The 19199-nt window shown below is 41.0% G+C and overlaps 1 protein-coding gene across 2 annotated transcripts in view; it reads right to left on the minus strand.

Moving 5' to 3' along the window:
* TEX14 (testis expressed 14, intercellular bridge forming factor) overlaps positions 1-19199 on the minus strand; it is a 110035-nt gene that overhangs the window by 7424 nt on the left and 83412 nt on the right. For both annotated transcript variants that reach the window (XM_003795580.3, XM_012808800.2), the window contains 8 exons: positions 16797-16878; positions 13117-13179; positions 11804-11931; positions 10816-11021; positions 9208-9304; positions 8040-8108; positions 4127-4204; positions 3077-3176 (listed from right to left, as the gene is read on the minus strand). In XM_003795580.3, coding sequence (XP_003795628.1) covers positions 3077-3176; positions 4127-4204; positions 8040-8108; positions 9208-9304; positions 10816-11021; positions 11804-11931; positions 13117-13179; positions 16797-16878 — 823 coding nt within the window. The remainder of the gene's footprint in view (positions 1-3076; positions 3177-4126; positions 4205-8039; positions 8109-9207; positions 9305-10815; positions 11022-11803; positions 11932-13116; positions 13180-16796; positions 16879-19199) is intronic.

Genomic DNA, 19199 nt, shown 5'->3' on the forward strand with positions numbered 1-19199 from the left:
TGAGCTGTGATGCCACAGCACTCTACCCAGGGGGACAGCTTGAGACTTTGTCTCAAAAAAAAAAAGCCCAGGAGTTTAAAGCTGCAGTGAGCTATGATCATACCACTGCATTCCAGCCAAGGCAATAGAGTGAGACCCTATCTCAACAACTATAAAAAAGATTGCATTCAAGTATTACTTATTTTGACTGCCAAGTTTCTTTACATCTCTATTCACTTTTGTGCCCAACGGGTGTGTCTCAGTCACCTCACTCTAGTCTTGGCAGTTAAGACAAAGCAGAAAAAGTCAAGAGGCAAAGGAGGTGAGCTGACATAGTTTATCTTACAACATAGACACAAGGACAGATCCAAATCAGGAATAGAATCAGGTTTCTTAAGGCAATCTTGTACTCTTAGACTGGACTGTCCGGGCAATTGCCCCCATTTTCTTTATTGGTTAGAATATCTAAAAAATTCTCTTCTAAGGCTTTTAATTAAAATGTTTTGAAAGAGGCAGGAAGCAGTGGCTCATGGCTATAATCCTAGCAATCTGGGAGGCTGAGGAGAGTAGATTGCTTGAGCTCATGAATTCAAGACCAGCCTGAGCAAGAATGAGACCCCATCTCTAAAAATAGCTGTGCATTGTGGTGGGAGCCTATAGTCCTAGCTACTTAGGAGGCGGAGACAAGAGAATCACTTGAGCCCAAAAGTTTAAAGTTGCTGTGTGAGCTCTGACGCCAAAGCACTTATAAGAAAATGACAAGTAAAACTATCTCAAAACAAAGTTTTATTTGAGGCTGGGTGTGGTGGCTCACATCTGTAATCCTAGCACTCTGGGAAGTCAAGGGTGGGTGGACTGCCTGAGCTCACAGGTTTGAGACTAGCCTGAGCAAGTACAAGACCCTATCTCTAAAAAATAGCCAAGCATGTGTCTGTAGTCCCAGGTTCTCTGGTGGCTGAGACAAGAGAATCACTTGAGCCCAAGAGTTTGAGGTTGCTGTGAACTACAATGCCATGGCACTCTCCTGAGGGCAACAAAGTGAGACTCTGTCTCAAAAAAAAAAAAAAAGTTTTCTTTGCCTAAGTGATGAAAAAAAAAAACAACCCAAAAACTACTCAATAAAAAAATAACAACCCTATTCAAAAAATGGGCAAAGCCCAGGCAAACTGGCTCTTAACTGAAATTCCAGCACTATGGGAGACTGAGGCAGGAGAATCACATGAGCTCAGGGGTTCAAGACCAGCCTGGGCAACATAGTGAAACTCTGCCTCTGTGAAAAATTAAAAAGTTAGCCAGGTGTGGTGGTACAACCTATAGTCCCAGCTACTTGTGAGACTAAGGCAGGAGAATCACTTGAGCCCAAGAGGCCAAGGCTGCAGTGAGCTATGATTGTGCCATTGCACTCTACCCTGGGTGACAGAGTGAGACCCTACCTGTAAAAAAAAAAAAAAAAAAAAAAAAAGGGAGGGAGGGAGGCAAAGAACTTAATAGACATTTCTTCAAAGATATACAAAATCATGCTCAACATCATTAATCATTAGGGCAGTGCAAATCAAAACCACAATGAGGGGCCAGTGCAATGGCTCATGCCTGTAATCCTAGCACTCTGAGAAGCCAAGGTGTGAGGATCACTTGAGCTCAGGAGTCCATAACTAGTCAGAGCAAAAGGGAGACCCCATCTCTACTAAAAATAGAAAAGTTAACTGGGCATAGTAGTGCTCTCCTATAGTCTCAGCTACTGAAGAAGCTGAGGCAAGAGATCATTTGAGTCTAGGAGTTTGAGGTTTCAGTGATCTATGATGATGCCACTGCACTCTACCAGCGCAAAAGAGCAAGATTCTGTCTCAAAAAAAACCCCACACCACAATGAATTAGCACCTCATACCCATTAAGATGGCTACTATATATATATATTTTTTTTAAAAAGCCAAAAATGAGAAAATACCAAGTATTAGTGAAGATGTTGAGAAATTAGAACCCTTGTACACTGTTGGCAGGACGTAGAATGAGATAGCCACTACGGAAAATAGTGTGGTAGTTCCTCAAAAAGTTAAAAATAGAATTACCATATTATCTAGCAGTATGTGTACTATGTCTGGGTATATATCCAAAAGAGCTGACAGCCTAGGCAATACAGCAAAAGACTCTATTTCTACAAAATAATTTTTAAAAATCAGCCAGGCATGGTGAAGTGCTGGTGACACTGGAGGCTGAAAAAGGATGATGATCACTTGGCCCAGGAATTCAAGCCTGTAGTATACTATGATTGCACCTGTGAAAAGCCACAGAACTCTATCTAACCTGGGCAAAAGAATGCGACCCTGTCTCAGAATTGAAAGCAGGGTCTCAACTTGATATTTGTACACTCATGTTCATAGCAGCATTATTCACAATAACAAAAGGGGGAGGCAACATAAATGCTCATCAACAGGTGACTGGATAAACAAAACATGGAATGTACCACATGCCGTCGAGTACTATTCAGCCTTATTCTGACACATGCTGTAGCATGAATGAAGTTTAAAGACATTATACTAAGGAAATGAAGACAGTCACAAAAAGACAAACACTGTATAATTTTGCTTATCTGAAGTACCAAGAATAGTCAAACTCATAGAAATAGAAAGCAAAATAGTGGCTGCCAGGGACTGGGGAAAAAGGAAAATGTGGAGTTATTCAATGGGTATAGAGTTTCAGTTTTACAAAATAAAAAAGTTCTGGACACTGGATATACAACAATATAAATATACTTATTAACACTACTGAACTATATTCTTAAAAATGGTTGAGATGGCAAATTTTATGCTATATATGTTTCACTGTAATTAAAAATTTTTAAAACAGGGATGGTGCCTGTGGCTTAAGGGTAGAGCGCTGGCCCCATATACCGGAGGCGGTGGGTTCAAGCCCAACCCTGGCCAAAAACAAAAACAATTTTTTTTCTAGAACACAAAAAACCTTTCCGGATTAGAGGTTTTTAGGATAGTGTAACAAAAGACCATTTTTTCTCCCTCTTATTTGTCAATATTAGGGAAAAAATGAATGCAAAAAAATAAAATTTTAAAAATCTTTTTAAAAGTTTAGTTTTTTCTGTTACCTCTCTGTGTCCTCTCCTAGATCCTGAGCTTCTTTGGTCCAAAGTATACTACTCTCTTCTTTATTACCGTTAGTTTCTTGTTCTTCTAAGTGACTTTTATCTAAAAACAGTTGAAAGAGTTAACATTATTAGAAGAAAAAAAAAATTGAGAAACCCTGCCTTAAAATGGAGTGCAAAAATTAAGGCTAATTAGTGCTCCCTGAAGCATACAATGCACTAGCCCCCTCTTCCCCTGAGAGCAGGGGGCCAGGTGGTAGGCTATGGGGCCTCTGTGTTCACAGCAGCTGCTCTGGGGTCTTGGGAGCTCTTTGGTGCCAGGTGAAGCTACAGGATACACTGCCTGTGCCAAGGCTGAAAAGAGACAGGAAGCAAAAAAAAGAAACAGCACATAAAAGGGGAAGCAAGCAACCCCAAATACAAACTGCACCAACTTACTTTGGAGGACCATGCTGTTCTCATTTATTATATGTTACTAGAAGTCCCAGGGAAGGAATTAGGGTAGAGAAGGAATTAGGGAGAGGAAGGGATGTACCCTTTAATGTATGCCAAGAATTTTAGATATGCTGTCTCATTTCATCCTCCCAGCAGTCCTATAAAGGAGAGAAGGCTAACATTTACTAAGAATCTTACAATGTACCAGCCACTGTACATGGAGGCATTATATGCATCATGGGATAGGAGTTATTATCCTCATCTTATAGATGAGGACAACTGAGGCCAGGAGTTTGAGACCAGCCTGAGCAACATAGTGAGACCCCATCTCTCTAAAAAACAACACAATTAGACAGGTATAGTGGCATGTGTCTGTAGTCCCAGCTACTTGAGTGGCTGAGGCTAGAGGATCACTTAAGCCCAGGAGTTCCAGGTTATAGTGAGATATTACTCCGCCCTCAACCTGTCTCTAACAAAAACAAAAGTAACTGGTGGAGTCAGAATGGAAGCAGAGTTGTGCCTGACCTAAAGGTCACATTTGCCCATATGTACTACTGCACTGCCAAGGACAATGTTATGGTAAGAACCTGATGGAAAAGATCTGGGTTTTTAGCTTACCATTTGCACTGAGGCCTGGATCACCTGCTGTATTCTCATGCAACACTTTGGATGAGGCCTGCTGCTGCTTCAAGTGCTCTGTCACAATACAAAAGCAGAAGAAGATAACTTATATCCTCCTATGCATGTCTCACCAATCTTTTTTTTTTTTTGAGACAAGAGTCTCACTATGTCTCCCTCAGTAGAGTGCTGTGGCATCACAGGTCACAGCAACCTCAAACTCTTGGACTTAAGCAATTCTCTTGCCTCAGCCTCCCAAGTAGCTGGGACTATAGGCACCCACCACAATGCCCGGCTATTTTTTTGTTGTTGTTGTCATTGTTTAGAAGACCCGGGCTGGGTTCAACCCACCAGCCCTGGTGTATGTGGCTGGTACCCTAGCCACTGAGCTACAGGCACCGAGCCCATGTCCTATTATTCTTTAGAGGAGCAGTTCTCAAACGGTGGTCCTCAGACCAGCTTTAGCATAACCTGGGATCTTGTTAGGAATGCCAATTCTCAGGTCTCATTCTATACTTACTGAATCAGAAACTCTGTATTTTTTTTAATTAATCATAGCTTTGTATATTAATGCATTTATGGGGTGCAACATGCTGGTTTTATATACAATTTTAAATACTTATATCAAACTGGTTAACATAGCCTTCACTGCATTTTTTAAATTATTGTGTTAAGACATTAATATTCTACACTTAGTAGATTTGACATGTACCCTTGTAAAATGCACCATAGGTGTGGTTCAACCCATTACCCTCCCTCCTCCCCTCCCCTCTCCTCCCTCCCCTCCCCTCCCCCTTCTCTTTCCACTTCATCTTGGGCTGTAGTTGGGTTATATCTGTCATATGGAACTGTGGGTGCTTATATATTGGTTTCATAGTAGAACTGAATACATTGGATACTTTTTCTTCCATTCTTGAGATTCTTTGCTAAGAATAATATGTTCCAGCACCAGAAACTCTGTATTTTACTGTAACAAGCCCTTTAGGAGACTCTGCTGCCTGATAAAGTTGTGGGAACCACTACTTTAGGGTATTCCAGGTTTGAAAGCAATTCTTCAATTATAATAAAACCTCGTACAACACTCAATATAGAAATAAAAATGACAATAATGATGAGGATGATACACAATACTTGCAGGGCCCCATGTGGTAGGTCCTGTTTCTAAGTATTTATATGTATTAATTCAGGATTAATGTTCACAATGAATCTTCACAACAAATTGATTGTGTTATTGTTACTTTGGTTTAACAGAAGAGGAAAATAAAATTAAGAAACTTAACCTAAAATCACACAGATAAGCGGTAGAATTGGGATCTGAATCTGGGCTCTAAACTTTATGCTTTAATCTCTACTTTATACTTTCTCAAGAACTCTGTAACAACATCAGAACAATCCAAATGTTTTCCCATCTCTACTGGCCTATTCATTTGTTTCTCTCTCATGCGTGCCCACATACCCAGGCTGCAGTAGCTACAAACTTCTTGACTTAAGCAATCCTCCTGCCTCAGCCTGTCTTGTAGCTGGGACTACAAGAGTGCATCAGATGCCTGGCTAATTTTTTTTTTAAGAGAGGGGTCTTGCTATGTTGGCCATGCTAGCCTCAAATTCCTGGCCTCTAGTAATCCTCCCATCTTGACCTCCCAAAGTGCTAGATTACAGCCATGAGCCACCACTCCCAGATTTTCACATTTTTTTTAGCTGTTCTATGGAAAGACAGAAGGCAAAAAATTTCTATCATTTCCAATTCCTATAGAAATACTCACTGGATCAAAATGAGCATTTTCTTTCTTTTTTTTTGAGACAGAGTCTCACTATGTCGCCCTCTGTGGCATCACAGCTCACAGCAACCTCAACTCTCAGGCTTAAGCAATTCTCTTGCCTTAGCCTCCCAAGTAGCTGGGACTACAGGCACCCACCACAATGCCCGGCTATTTTTTTGTTGTAGCTGTCACTGTTGTTTAGCAGGCCTGGGCTGACTCGAACCCACCAGCCCCAGTGTATGTGGCCAGCACCCTAACCACTGAGCTATAGATGAGCACTTTCTAAACTCAATATGCTGGTTGATATTTTTAGGTGTTCAGTCTCCTCAATGTGCTCTGCAGAGCAGAGCTGGGAGGCAGCATAAAGAAGACACCCTGAGCTCACTGGCATAGTGCTGTTCTGGGCAGGCACAGGTCTGCTCCCTTCTCAGCAGCTCAAATTTAATATAATTTGAAATATAAAATTCCAGTTTTATCCTTGATAAAAGTAGTTCCTTGCTGATCTTAAATGATCACCTATATCCTAGGGTTCTAAAGGACCATCCCCTGTAAGTCCTTGTCAGGAACCTAGAGCTTTGGATGTAGATCCTTAAAAGAACAGGTGATAATTCCAGGTCACTCCCCAAAGGTCTCTTTAGGAGAAGCAATAGAGGGATGATATACAATAATCAGGTGGGCAGGCCCATTATCAAGGGAAATTGCTCAAATGCCCTCTACCCTGTGTCTTTCTGAAAAATTATTGACCTATCTCAAAGTTCAGACATCACCTAGAAACCTGGCCCAGATAATTTCTGTAAGTGAAAAAAGGAACAGCTTCTGCAGACTGCAGACTAACAGTGCCATGCTGAAATGGAGGAAATGAAGGGTTTACGGGGTGACTGTAAAGGGGGGACAGCAGGATCCAGAGGAAAAGTATTTGCTATGGTCAAACTACAAAGGAGCATAAAAATACTGCCTTCAACCATGACCAAGAAACAAGATACCGAGAAACTACCTGAGCTGGATGTGGGGGGTAACCCCTACGCACAACAGTTCTATTATTTTAAGAAGAGCAATTGGAGAGGAGGAATTTGCAAGGACTGCCTAGGGAGTCTCAGAGGCGGAAAGCAGGAGTGTGGGATCCTGACTACTCTAGGATCCTGACTCAACAACTCTATGACCTGAACAACTGTGTGGTGCTGGGGGAGGGGTGCAGTGAGGCAACAAAGGGCCTATGAATATGGAAAAAGAAACAAACCAAGGAAGGTTCTGGCAACCTGACTAGCTCTACTTAAGCTTATCATTCCACCAGACAGGGGCTAAGGGTTATAATAGGAACTAGAGGGTAGCTTTCTGTTGAGTAGACCAGTGATTCCTTATTTACTTCCTTCTTTATGAGAAATATATCCTCAGAGACCCTGGAAACCAGGTGGTGCCCCTCAGAAAATTCTCTATGGGCCCCCAAACAAGAACTGGACTATCAGAAGTCAAATGAGATGCATCTTCTCAGGGCAAGGGGCTAGGTGACCAGACTGCCAAGAAGGGAGTAATCAGATCTTCCCAGTGAAAGCAGCCCAACTGCCCCCAAATGTCCCTATAACCATGTACTGTTTACTTTCAGCATCAGCCCAGCTGGGCAGGGCCAGCAAATCAGCTGCAAATGAAAATATTAGTACTACTCAGTTTCTGCCCCCAAATTTTGGCCTCATTAGGTTTTGTGCCCCTAACTTCCCTGCTCTTAGGAAAGGGAAATACTCATAATGCCAGTATTTTAATACCTCTTGCTAATGGCAAAATTGCAAATATAGGTGTCTTGGCCTGAACAGCCAGATCGCAGGACTCCAAAGAATTAACAGATCTAGTTTCAAAAGGAGATAAGAATTCCTCTAATAGAAAAAGTTCATCATAATAAACCACTTGAATGTTGTTATTTCTCCTTAGTATCATCACTATAAATCCTTTAAGTAAAAAAAAAAAAAAAAAGACAACAGACACGGGCCAATTATCCCAGCCAGACTACTGTAGCCCATTTCACTGAAAAACTGCCCCTTCCTAAATTTTGTACATTTGACCAGGCCTTTATAGGGCCTTTTATACTAGTGCTCATACTTTGGACAAGTCAGTGATTTAACTGAATAAGACAAGGAGCAGATTCTGTATTGAATATCCCTTACCAATTTCATCAAGTAGCTCCTGACAAGGTGGTGGTAGCTCATCAACGTGATGCTGTGAGATGGCTTCTACTAGTTCTTAAAAAAGAAAGAGGAAAATGACTTAATACCTTCCTGCACCTGAATTGGATTACCTTCCAGGTTTCCACATAGACTTGACTGAGGCTTTCCCAAAGACGAAAACAAACTTAGGGGTTTGTTTGGAAAACCTACACAACAGTCCTAGTAGAGACCTCCTAGTGTGCAAACAGCCTTTACCCTCTTTATCCCAAACCCTTTCCTACCTCAGCCCTTACCCAGTACTGCTCAATATGTGCTCCTCCTTTCCTAAGGATATTTGGAGTAGGTACAAACTCTTACCAACGGGCTGTGGCTCAAACTGGACCAGAGCTCCTGGAAGAATATAGAGGTTCCAGGTTGTCCAAAATAAATAAAACACAAAGTAGGAGGCCTTTCTCTATAGATTATCAGGCCAGAGGATGTAGAAGCAACCACACTTTGGGTATTGCCCCCAAGTTCTCAGTTATAACATTAACCAAAATGCTTCAATATCATTTACAAAAATCTCTATCTGCCTGAGGGCAATTCCAAGAGCTCTACCAAAGCCCTAAGACATTAAAATTAAAGTAACAGGCATTATGCCTCTAGAGCTGGTAACATTCTTGGACCCTTTGATTTGGAAACTGTCACCTATTTTCAGAGGTACAGATAAAGATTTATGTATAAAGAACAAAAATTAGAAAAACAACACAAATCTTCACCATAAGGGAGTGGTTAAGCAACACATATATAGACTATTATGTAGCTATGACATATATTTATGGATAATTTTTCATAAGAAAAATTCTCAAAATTTATCAAAGGAAAAAAAGCAGTCCAGAACTAATATACTATATAAATCTCAACTATGCTAAGAATATTTTTATATAGTTATAAAAATATTAAAAGGATATGTACCAAAATAGTATATGAGATTTAAAAAATTGTGGTTTTATTTTTTAAAACTTTTATTCTTCAAGTTTCTACAATGAGAGTGTTTCACTTTTACAGTTGAGAGAAAACAGCATTTTTCTTTGAATTTAATGTACCATCAAAGATTAACAGGTATCAATTTAAGCCCCCCTTAAACTGGCTATTATAAATTTCAATTTTGATATTAAATACAGGGTACCTTTAGGCAGGCTCCTTCTCTGGATGGCATGGGGTGTTATGTCAGATGCATTAGCAATGCTAGAAGAACCAGCCCCAGTAAATGCAGACAATCTTTTCTGTAAGTAAGAAATAAACATGATAACTGATACCTGTGACGAGCTAAAAAAGCATATGCAACTCAGTCATTTCCATGTGACTTGTTGGTTAAGTCAAACTCATTCATGTCATTTCCTTTGGGAAGCCTTCTTATCCCTCTCTGCCTCCTCAGCACTCAGTACTTACCTCTGTGTTACATCAGGACTCTCTTTCTCTTTGGTACCAACCTCCTTTGGGGCAGGGGTTATGTCCTTTTTCTTTTCTTTTTGTGGAGATAGAGTCTAGGTCTGTTCCTTGGGCTAGAATGCACTGATGACATCATAGCTCACTGCAATCTCAAACTCCTGGGCTCAAGTGATCCTTCTGCCTCAGCCTCTCTAGTAGCTGGGATAAGAGCCATGTGGCACCACACCTGGCTAAGCTTTCTTGAGACAGAGTCTCACTCTGTCACCTGGGCTAGAGTGCCATGGCCTTAGCCTAACTCATAGCAATCTCAAACTTCTGGGCTCAAGCAATCATCCTGCTTCAGCCTCCCGAGCAGTTGGCACTACAGGCACCTGCCACAACTCCCAGGTAATTTGTTTATTTTTACTAAGAGATGGGGTCTCTCTCTTGCTCAGGCTGGTCTCAAACTCCTGAGCTCAAGGGATCCTCCTGCCTTGGCCTTCCAGTGTGCTAGGATTACAGGTGTGAGCCACCATACCTGGCCCTGACTAAACTTTCTTAATCACCCTTAGATGCCTGGAAGAGAACCTGACATGGTGCCTGGTACTTAAAAACCTGCCTAATTAAGTTTGTTGGATGAAAGTATAAAATTCTTTGTCATTTCCCTACTTCTGAGTGAGACCTTTTATTAGCCAAATTCCCAAAGAAGTTGATAATCAATTTTCCATTGAGGGTCAAAAAGAGCCATCAATCTGTCCATAGAATGGTCAGCCCACAGTTTTTTAAAGAGAGTACAAAGTAAGGAACTTGTAGTTTTCTTAAAGACACTACTTATATGAAATATGAGGGAAGGAGAGAAAAAGAAGAAGAAACAGGAGAAGAGGTAAGGAGGAGGAGATGGCAGGATACAATGAAGTATTTTTCTTGTAGGCTATTTATTAGTTTAGGAGTTCAGAGAAGGTGGAGATCAGTCAAAACTCATCAGAGAAATAACGGAGGAGAGGAGCCCCAGGGAAGCCTGAAGAGGATCCAGAAGTACTTCTTTCTTTCTTTCTTTCTTTTTTTTTATTAAATGATGGCTGTATACATTAATGCAAACATGGGGTACAGTGTAGTGTTTTCATATACAATTTGAAATACTTTCATCAAGCTGGTTCACATAGATTTCATGTCATTTGCTTAGTCATTGTGTCAAAACATTTATATTCTAGTTCTGGAAAAGTTCACTTGTACCCTTGTTAGACAGATATATAGGTGATCTTTCCGGACTTCTTGCTTTCTTAGTGGATCTGAAATCCTGGCACTTTGGATCACTGAAGCCCTTTGGGCTGACTCCATGGGTGTAAAGCAGAATTGATATACTTACAAGATCAGTTAGTCTTGAAGGGAGAGTTTCAGAGGAAGTCAGCAGAGAATCTAAGTTCTTTGCTTTCTCTTGGACAGCTACAGATTTATCAGACAAAGTCTGAATAGATTCTTGACTATTCTTCCAAGAGGTAGACTGTGTTTTAACCTGAAATGTTATACTTTCAAGGCAGTCTTTATACTGACTGGCAGCTGAAGAAATTGACCCTGTTGTGGAAAAGAAGAAAATTAGTATCTGAATTCTATAGTATTTAACACACACACACATACAAAAATAAAATAAAATAAAAAACAAACTCTATACTTATTCCAGGGATTTTCTGAGTTGTGAATAATCACTGATCTGAGACACAGCTCCTTGAGTTTAAAAAAGTTGGTCATCAAAATAAAGGGGGTTTAAAAAAAATTTTTTTTTAAACAGAGTCTCACTCTGTCACCCTGGGATTGAGTGCCATGGCATCATCATGATCACAGCAACCTCACACTCAAGTCTCAAGCAATCCACCTGCCTCAGCCTCCCTTACAGGCATGAGCCACAGCGCCCAGCCAGGATATTTTAAACTACAAATATACAGAAATGAGGACACTAAAGAAAGAATATTTGATGCTGGTTATATATGGCTGCAGGACTCAAGAACTATATATGTTTAAGCACAAGGTACTATTTTATGTTGCAAACTCTAGAGAATCCAATGACTTTGCACTAAATTCTGTAATGCTTAGAGTACATAGTAGACGTTTGCATTTATTCGTCTTTGCCACAACAAGGTTAACCAAAATCTCCTAACAACTGCCTGACCACCACCACCACCACCACCACCACCACCACCTGGCCCCCCAAGGGATCATCCTCTTCAGTTTTGGCCATAAAGAAACATCTTTGTACTGTCAGAAAACAGACACTAGGTCTGATCCTATGTCCTGACTTCTGGAGCCAATGGGCAGAGGCTGTAAGTTCCTCCCCAGGAACACTTCCTAAGAGTGATTACCTGGGCTGAGCGGAGTGCTGACACTAGTAGGTGCATGGTTTGTTTTGGGTGTTTTGCAGGAGACTTCCTTAAAAGAGCTATCTCGTTCATAGGAAATACTAGACAGGTCTTGAATATCTATCAGTGATCTAAAGAATTAAGATAAGAGCACACAGTAACTATGAGAAGATGGTTAAAAAAATCATTCAATATACTGTATTCCTGGGAGGCCCTTTTTAAGTATTTTACAAAATCTTTATTTGGCAACAGAAGAATTAGAGAATGTCTTATAATATATGTCTTAAAGAGGATATTAGAAAATATCTTTTTTTTTTTTTTTTTGAGACAGGAGCCTCAAGCTATCCCCCTGGGTAGAGTGCCATGGCATATCAGCTCACAGCAACCTCCAACTCCTAGGCTCAAGTGAGTCTCCTGCCTCAGCCTCCCAAGTAGCTGGGACCACAGGCACCCACCACAATGCCCGGCTATTTTTTGGTTGCAGCCATCATTGTTGTTTGGCGGGCCCGGGCTGGATTCGAACCCGCCACCTTGGGTGTATGTGGCTGGTGCGTTAGCCACTTGAGCCACAGGCGCCGAGCCAGAAAATATCTTAAGAAGAGATTATAACTTTAAACATATCTCAGCAGCTAAAAATGATTTTGTTTTCTTTTTGAGACAGAGTCTCACTTTGTCACCCTTGGTAGAGTGCCGTAGCGTCACAGCTCACAGCAACCTCCAGCTCTTGGGCTTAGCCAATTCTCCTGCCTCAGCCTTCCAAGTAGCCTTCCAAAAAACTGTGGGCTGACCATTCTATGGACAGATTGATGGCTCTTTTTGACCCTCAATGGAAAATTGATTATCAACTTCTTTGGGAATTTGGCTAATAAAAGGTCTCACTCAGAAGTAGGGAAATGACAAAGAATTTTATGCTTTCATCCAACAAACTTAATTAGGTAGGTTTTTAAGTACCAGGCCCTGTACACCCTCGGTATATGAGGCTGGCGCCCTACTCACTGAGCCACAGGCGCCACTCAAAAAAATAAATATTTTTATAAATGAAAGGCTATTTCTGTAGAAAAGAGATTAAATCTACCTCAAGTGTAAACTTATATTATCAGCGTCACTGTATTTCCTTGATTGTAAGATGCTATTAAGGATAAAATCACATCATCAATTTTCTAACAGCTTTTTGGTGAAAGAAACATACATTTATTCTTTACATAAAAAAAGGAAAGAATATAAGAATATAGATTCTTACAAACAAGGAAATATTATTCCCTTAAAACCAAGACTTTACTCAAGCATCCTTAGGCAACTCTCTTTGGTGGCCATACATGTCTTTCTCTTTCAGTTCCTTTGGTGACTCCTTTAATATCTCTTCTTGTTCGCCTTCAGTACTGTGAGAGAGAAAGTAAGAAAATCGTATGAATCCCTTCTGTCAACAAAACGCATTACCTTAGTACAGGGGTCAGTTTATCAGCCCAGTGTGAGAAGCAGAAGAAAGGGCACTAAGCTCTGAGGTAGAGAGTGTGGGATCAGATTCTGGCTCTGCTACTAACTAGCTCCAAGTTCTCTGGTGTGTCTGGGCCTCAATTTTCTCTATAGAGATTGAATACATACTCTCTAGGGTCAGTCCAGCTCTGAAATCAGTCAGTGACTCTATATTACAGTAAGTAAGTTCTTGAGAAAATCAATGGAGCCAGGAAATTTACTGGAAGGTAGATGTTGGAGGTGGAGGTGAGGCCTAGGCAGCTACCTGGTATAGAGTACCAGAAGAGGCCAAGTGGCTTGGCGCCCATAGCTCAGTGGGTAGGGCACCAGCCACAGATGCCGAGGCTGGCGGATTCGAACCCATCCTGGGGCCTGCTAAACAACAATGACAACTGCAACAAAATAAATAGCCAGGGCTCAGTGCTTATAGTTCAGCAGCTAGGGCGCCAGCCACATACACTGGAGCTGGAGGGTTCAAATTCAGCCCAGGCCTGCCAAACAATGACAACTACAACAACAAAAATAGCCAGGTATTGTGGCAGGCGCCTGTAGTCCCAGCTACTTGGGAGGCTGAGGCAAGAGAACTGCTTAAGCCCAAGAGTTTGAGGTTGCTGTGAGCTTTGACACCACGGCATACTACCGAGGGCAACATAGTGAAAAGAAAAGAAAAAAAAAAAAGAAGAAGAAGAAGAGGCCAAGAAAGACCTGCACCAAGAAAATGGCCACAGTGAGGGGACGGAGCCAAGATGGCGGACTGCAGCCAGCTTTTTGCAGAAGCTCCCGTCCAGAAGGAGGCTTGAGGGACAGAAGTTTAGCAAGTTGGCTGATGGTTTGGAGCAGAGCCAAGAGAGAAGATTGAAGAGCACACTTCAACCTTCCTGAGGCGAGCTGTGACCCCAAAAATACAACCAAAAGGTCCAGGCCAGGTTCGAACCCATCAGCCCCAGATGCATGTGGCTGGAGCCCTACCCACTGAGCCACGGGCGCTCAGCCATATAATAGCAATATTCAATGTTCATTCATTGACAAATTAATTCCTCCAGCTACTCCCTTAGCCAGTTTAGCAGAAAAGTTCTACTCAACTGGATGAGCAGAATCTACCCCCACTTACCAATTCTTTAAATAAAGGTGAATGGATTGAACTCCCCGCTCAAGAGACATAGGCTGGCTGAATGGATAAAGAAATAACAAACCAAGTATAGACTGTCTCTAAGAAACTGAAGCCACAAGGACGCATTCAGACTCAAGGTGAAGGGATGGGAAACAATATTCCATGTAAATATCAACCAAAAGAAAGCTGGTATGGCCATATTGATATGAGGGGAAGGATAGAAATGTATAAAGCCTTCATGGAAATTAATCAACATTGCTGCTGAAGTCCTTTTTTCATACCCCATTCATGTAGCAAATCAAGATTAGCTCAATAATTTATACACGGCTAGAAGATAAATTAATGAGCTCTGTATACTAATATGCTTTTATGTATTGGAAAATGAATCCACATCTTTCATGTTACAAATGTGCTTCTCCTGGAACTTCATAAAAATTAAAACTACAGTAGTCTCTAAATGTAAATATTTGTATCATTTTATCCAAGGGAATATCAAACACAATTATAAATTATTACATATTCTTGCCTGCCTACCAATATTGTACTTGGCTCCAGATACAAGTCTAAAGCATAGCTTACCTGATATGTTAAATGTAACTTTTAAGATTCAAAATTTGATTTTAAATTATAATAAAATGTAATCATAATTACAAAATTAAAAAAAAAAGAAAATGGCCACAGGAGGATACTGAAGGCAAACTTGACCCATTTCTACTTCAACCAACCTTTAATATTCAATTTCAGTATTCATTGAACTCTATAAGCCAGATCTCATGCTAAATCCTTCCACATGCTTTTACATTTTTAATCTTTGCAAAAACCCAGTGAGACCAATGGTATAAGGAAAGAGCATGGATTTGGAGCTGAGTTGTGACTTTATTAATTCCGTTCAGCAAAATGTTTGTTTCTCTTTCCAAACACATAGTAGAACAGCATCTTTGGTCCTCTTAATTTACACAAATGACCACAAGACTTGTTTGAACCAATGAAATATTAGTGAAAGTAATGAGTCACTTCTAGGCAAAAAAATTAACAGTGTTCCACTGTTGCACTTTTCCTGCCTCAGCAATCAAGGAAGCACAAAGATGGACTCTCGGCCTGGGTCTCTGATAGAGGATAACACAGCACAGAATATTCCTGGCCAGCCCATGAGCCACGAACATAGAACATGAACAAAAATAAACTTTTGTTGTTTTAAACCACTAAAATGTGGGGATTATTTGTTATATAGCATAGTCTAGTATATCCTGACTAGCTGTGTGACCTTAGAAAAAATACTTAAACTCTCTGAACTTTGCTTTCCTTACTGGCAAAACAGAGATAACAGTATGAATCTTAGAAGGTTGTAAGTGGATTAAACAAGGCAATAAAACAGCATGAGCTAGATGCTTAGGAAATACTAGCTATTATTATGATAATTAAGAAAACTGAGGCCCAGAGGGACAAGAAGGAGAATGTTAGTGTGCCAGGCACTATACATCTCCTATAGTTTTTTCTAAACTAAACTTTTGAGATAAATGCAGCTTCACATGCAGTTATAGGAAACACACTATACACACTTTCCCCCTAACAGTAACATCTTGCAAATCTATGGAAAAATTATCACAACCAGAATATCGACACTGATACAGTCAAGATACAGAACATACAGAACATTTCTACCACCATAAGAATCCCTCATGTGTCTTATTTACAGCCATGACTACTTCCCTCCCTCTCCTACCCCTTCCTTAGCCTCTGGAAACCACTCATCTGTCTTTATTTTTATAATTTTGTCATTTCAAGAATGATATATAAATGGAATCATACAGTAAGTAACTTTTGGGGATTGCTTTTTCTACTCAACATAATTCTCTGGAGATTTAGCCAGCTTGTTGCATGTATCAATAGTTCATTCCTTTCTACTGCTGAGTGGTACCCAATAACACAGGTATTAAGGTAACACAGCCTATTTAATAATTCACTTGGTGAAGGATGTCTGGGTTTTCAGTTTGGGGCCATTATGAATAAATTTTCTATAAACATGTATGTGTTCTGTATGAACATAAAGTCTTCATTTCTCAGGGATCAGTGCCCAAGAGTTATATTATTACTTTCAATTCCTACGTCAATATTCCCACTAAGGATTTTTATCCCTATTACAGATGGAAAAACAGAATAGAGGGGTTGAGAACCTTGACCAAAGTTGTATGAATAGAAAGGCAGAGCTGGGATCTGAGTGCAGATAAGGACTCCTTTTTATTACCACTCAAATTCTGCCAAATAAGTCCTAACAAAGCCAAGTTGCCCAAAGCTAATTTTCATAAGACAGTGCCTATACATCTGAAGAAAAGCAATATATATGCAGGGCATTGCCACCACTTAACATGGCTTCTAAGAGTCTGAAATTCTGAATAAAATAATAATCCATACCTTCGTATAGGTTGAAAGTGAGACCTGTTCAAAATCTCAGCATTCTTTTCAAGAATTTTTGTCACTTGGAACTTTTCCTTACCTGAAAGAATAAAGAAAATATTTTTTAAACTGAATTTTTGCCAACGCACAGTATTATTTTCATTCCCTAGAATTTCCCTTGGTCTGGTCCAGAATAAGAAATAGGCATTCTGTGAGGGACAAACAAAGTGGTTCACTAATTGGGTTTGGATTGAGTGCTGGAGAAGAGGTTTTTGCTCTGAAACTTTATTTTCCTTGCTCAGAGGGGAGAACTATATTCTGACACTCAGAAAACAATCAAGCCATTTACTGGCCTTTCAGTTATAACCACACAGTTACTTCTGGAGACAAATGTTATTTTGTCTTTTCAGGAAGACAAACTGACCTGGTTCCTGTCAACAGACAGCAGGGGGCGTGGAAACCAAGAACTGTTTGTTCACTAAAGATTCCAAACAGAAAAGAACATTAGCTGGACATTTCCAGGGCACTAACTATGCATCTTCTCCATCAATCACCACCTAAAGAATGAGGGTAGGAGGGGGTCTTGAGTGCTGAGAAGCCAATTCAAATGCTCTCCTTGGCATCTCAGTAAGATGCTTTGCAGACCTCCAGGCAGGCAGGGCCACTATCCATCTTCCTTCCTACCACTGTCCTGTTCTATTCATAAAAGGGGCACACAGAGCAGCCCTCCCTATTCCAATGCCCATAGCTCCCCTCAGGCCCCATTCCTTAGTTCCAGGCAATCTGGTAGGCACTAGGAAGGTCCACCAGAACAGTGCCACCCTTAGCAGGTACCAAGGAGTTCTGAAACCCCACCAGTGGAGAGATACTGGGGTTGCTCTTCCTATGACCCTCTTTTGAAATGATAAACACCCACAAAGCATAAACTAATTCTTAATATGCACAATTTAGAGCTGGAGAGGAACTTGGAGATTTTGGAGTCTGATCCCTCTCTTTTACTTTATACAAGAAGAGAATGGAGTCCTGGGGAGAAGTGAGTTGCTCAAGGTTATACATTAAAAGCCAGTGGCAGAATGGGGCTCAGAATCCAGCATGTACTGGACAGGGGCTGTCACCTCACAGTAGCTGTCATAATTAAAAAACTGAGGCTCGGCTTGGTACCTGTAGCACAGTGCCCGCTACAGACACCCAGGCTGGCGGGTTTGAACCTCAGCCTGGGCCTGCTAAACAACAATGACAACAACAAACAAAAAACTAGCCAGGCATGATGGCAGGCACCTGTAATCCCAGCTACTTCTGAGGTTGAGGCAAGAGCATTGCTTAAGCCCTGCAGTTTGAGGTTGCTGTGAGCTGCGACGTAACAGCACTTTACCAAGAGCGACATAGTGAGACTCTGTCTCAGGAAAAAAAAAAAAAAACTGAGGCACAGTGACTTTCCTCAGTAGCTGTAGAAGGAGATATATATCAGAACCCTGAGTGGAAAGGGTGACAGATAAGGGCTGAAAGGGGGAAAATAGAAATCAGATGATTTTATCACGTATTTCAAATTTTTTTATTGAACTGGCCCTGATTTTCTGAGCTATCTGCTCTACAACTTCTCCATCTCACTCAACCCTCCTCCAAATACAAGTAAATTGGCCACATACAGTCAAGGCCTACAGAAAGTGATCACAGGCAGAGGGTTAGCAAGAGAAATGAGTAGCCTGAGACTCTAGGTTTAATATATATTATCCCGAGAATTTAACTGTTCATCTAAAAGCATAGTGTCTTATTTTCTTTTTCTTCTTCTTCTTCTTCTTCTTCTTTTTTTTTTTTTTGACACAGAGTCTCACTCTGTTGCCCTAGGTAAAATGCCCTGGCATCATAGCTCACTGCACCCTCAAACTCCTGGGCCCAAGGGATCCTCTTGCCTTAGCCTTCTGAGTAGCTGGGACTACAGGCACCTGCCACAACACCCAGTTAATTATTTTTAGTTTACTAGAGATGGGGTCTTGCTCTTGCTCAGGCTGGAAATTTGTGATGTACTGATAAGTAGCTGTGTGGCTCAGGCAAATCTCCTAGGTCAGTTGGGCAAGGATAATTGTGCACTTGCCAGGTGCCATCAAGGAGCCTGAAACCTAGTGAGACTACAAGAAGAAACTATTACAATTGTCACAATTACTATTATAACTTTAAAATGCTAAGGGTTGGGCTCGGCACCTGTGGCTCAAGTGGCTAAGGCGCCAGCCACATATACCTAAGGTGGCGGGTTTAAATCCCCAGCCCGGGCCCGCCAAACAACAATGATGGCTGCAACTAAAAAATGGCCAGGCATTGTGGCGGGCGCCTGTGGTCCTAGCTACTTGGGAGGCTGAGGCAGGAGACTCGCTTGAGCCCAGGAGTTGGAGGTTGCTGTGAGCTGTGATGCCACGGGCACTCTAC

Source organism: Otolemur garnettii, unplaced genomic scaffold, assembly GCF_000181295.1.
Source record: "Otolemur garnettii isolate 467f Iridium unplaced genomic scaffold, OtoGar3 scaffold00094, whole genome shotgun sequence".
NCBI classification, from domain to species: domain Eukaryota; kingdom Metazoa; phylum Chordata; class Mammalia; order Primates; family Galagidae; genus Otolemur; species Otolemur garnettii.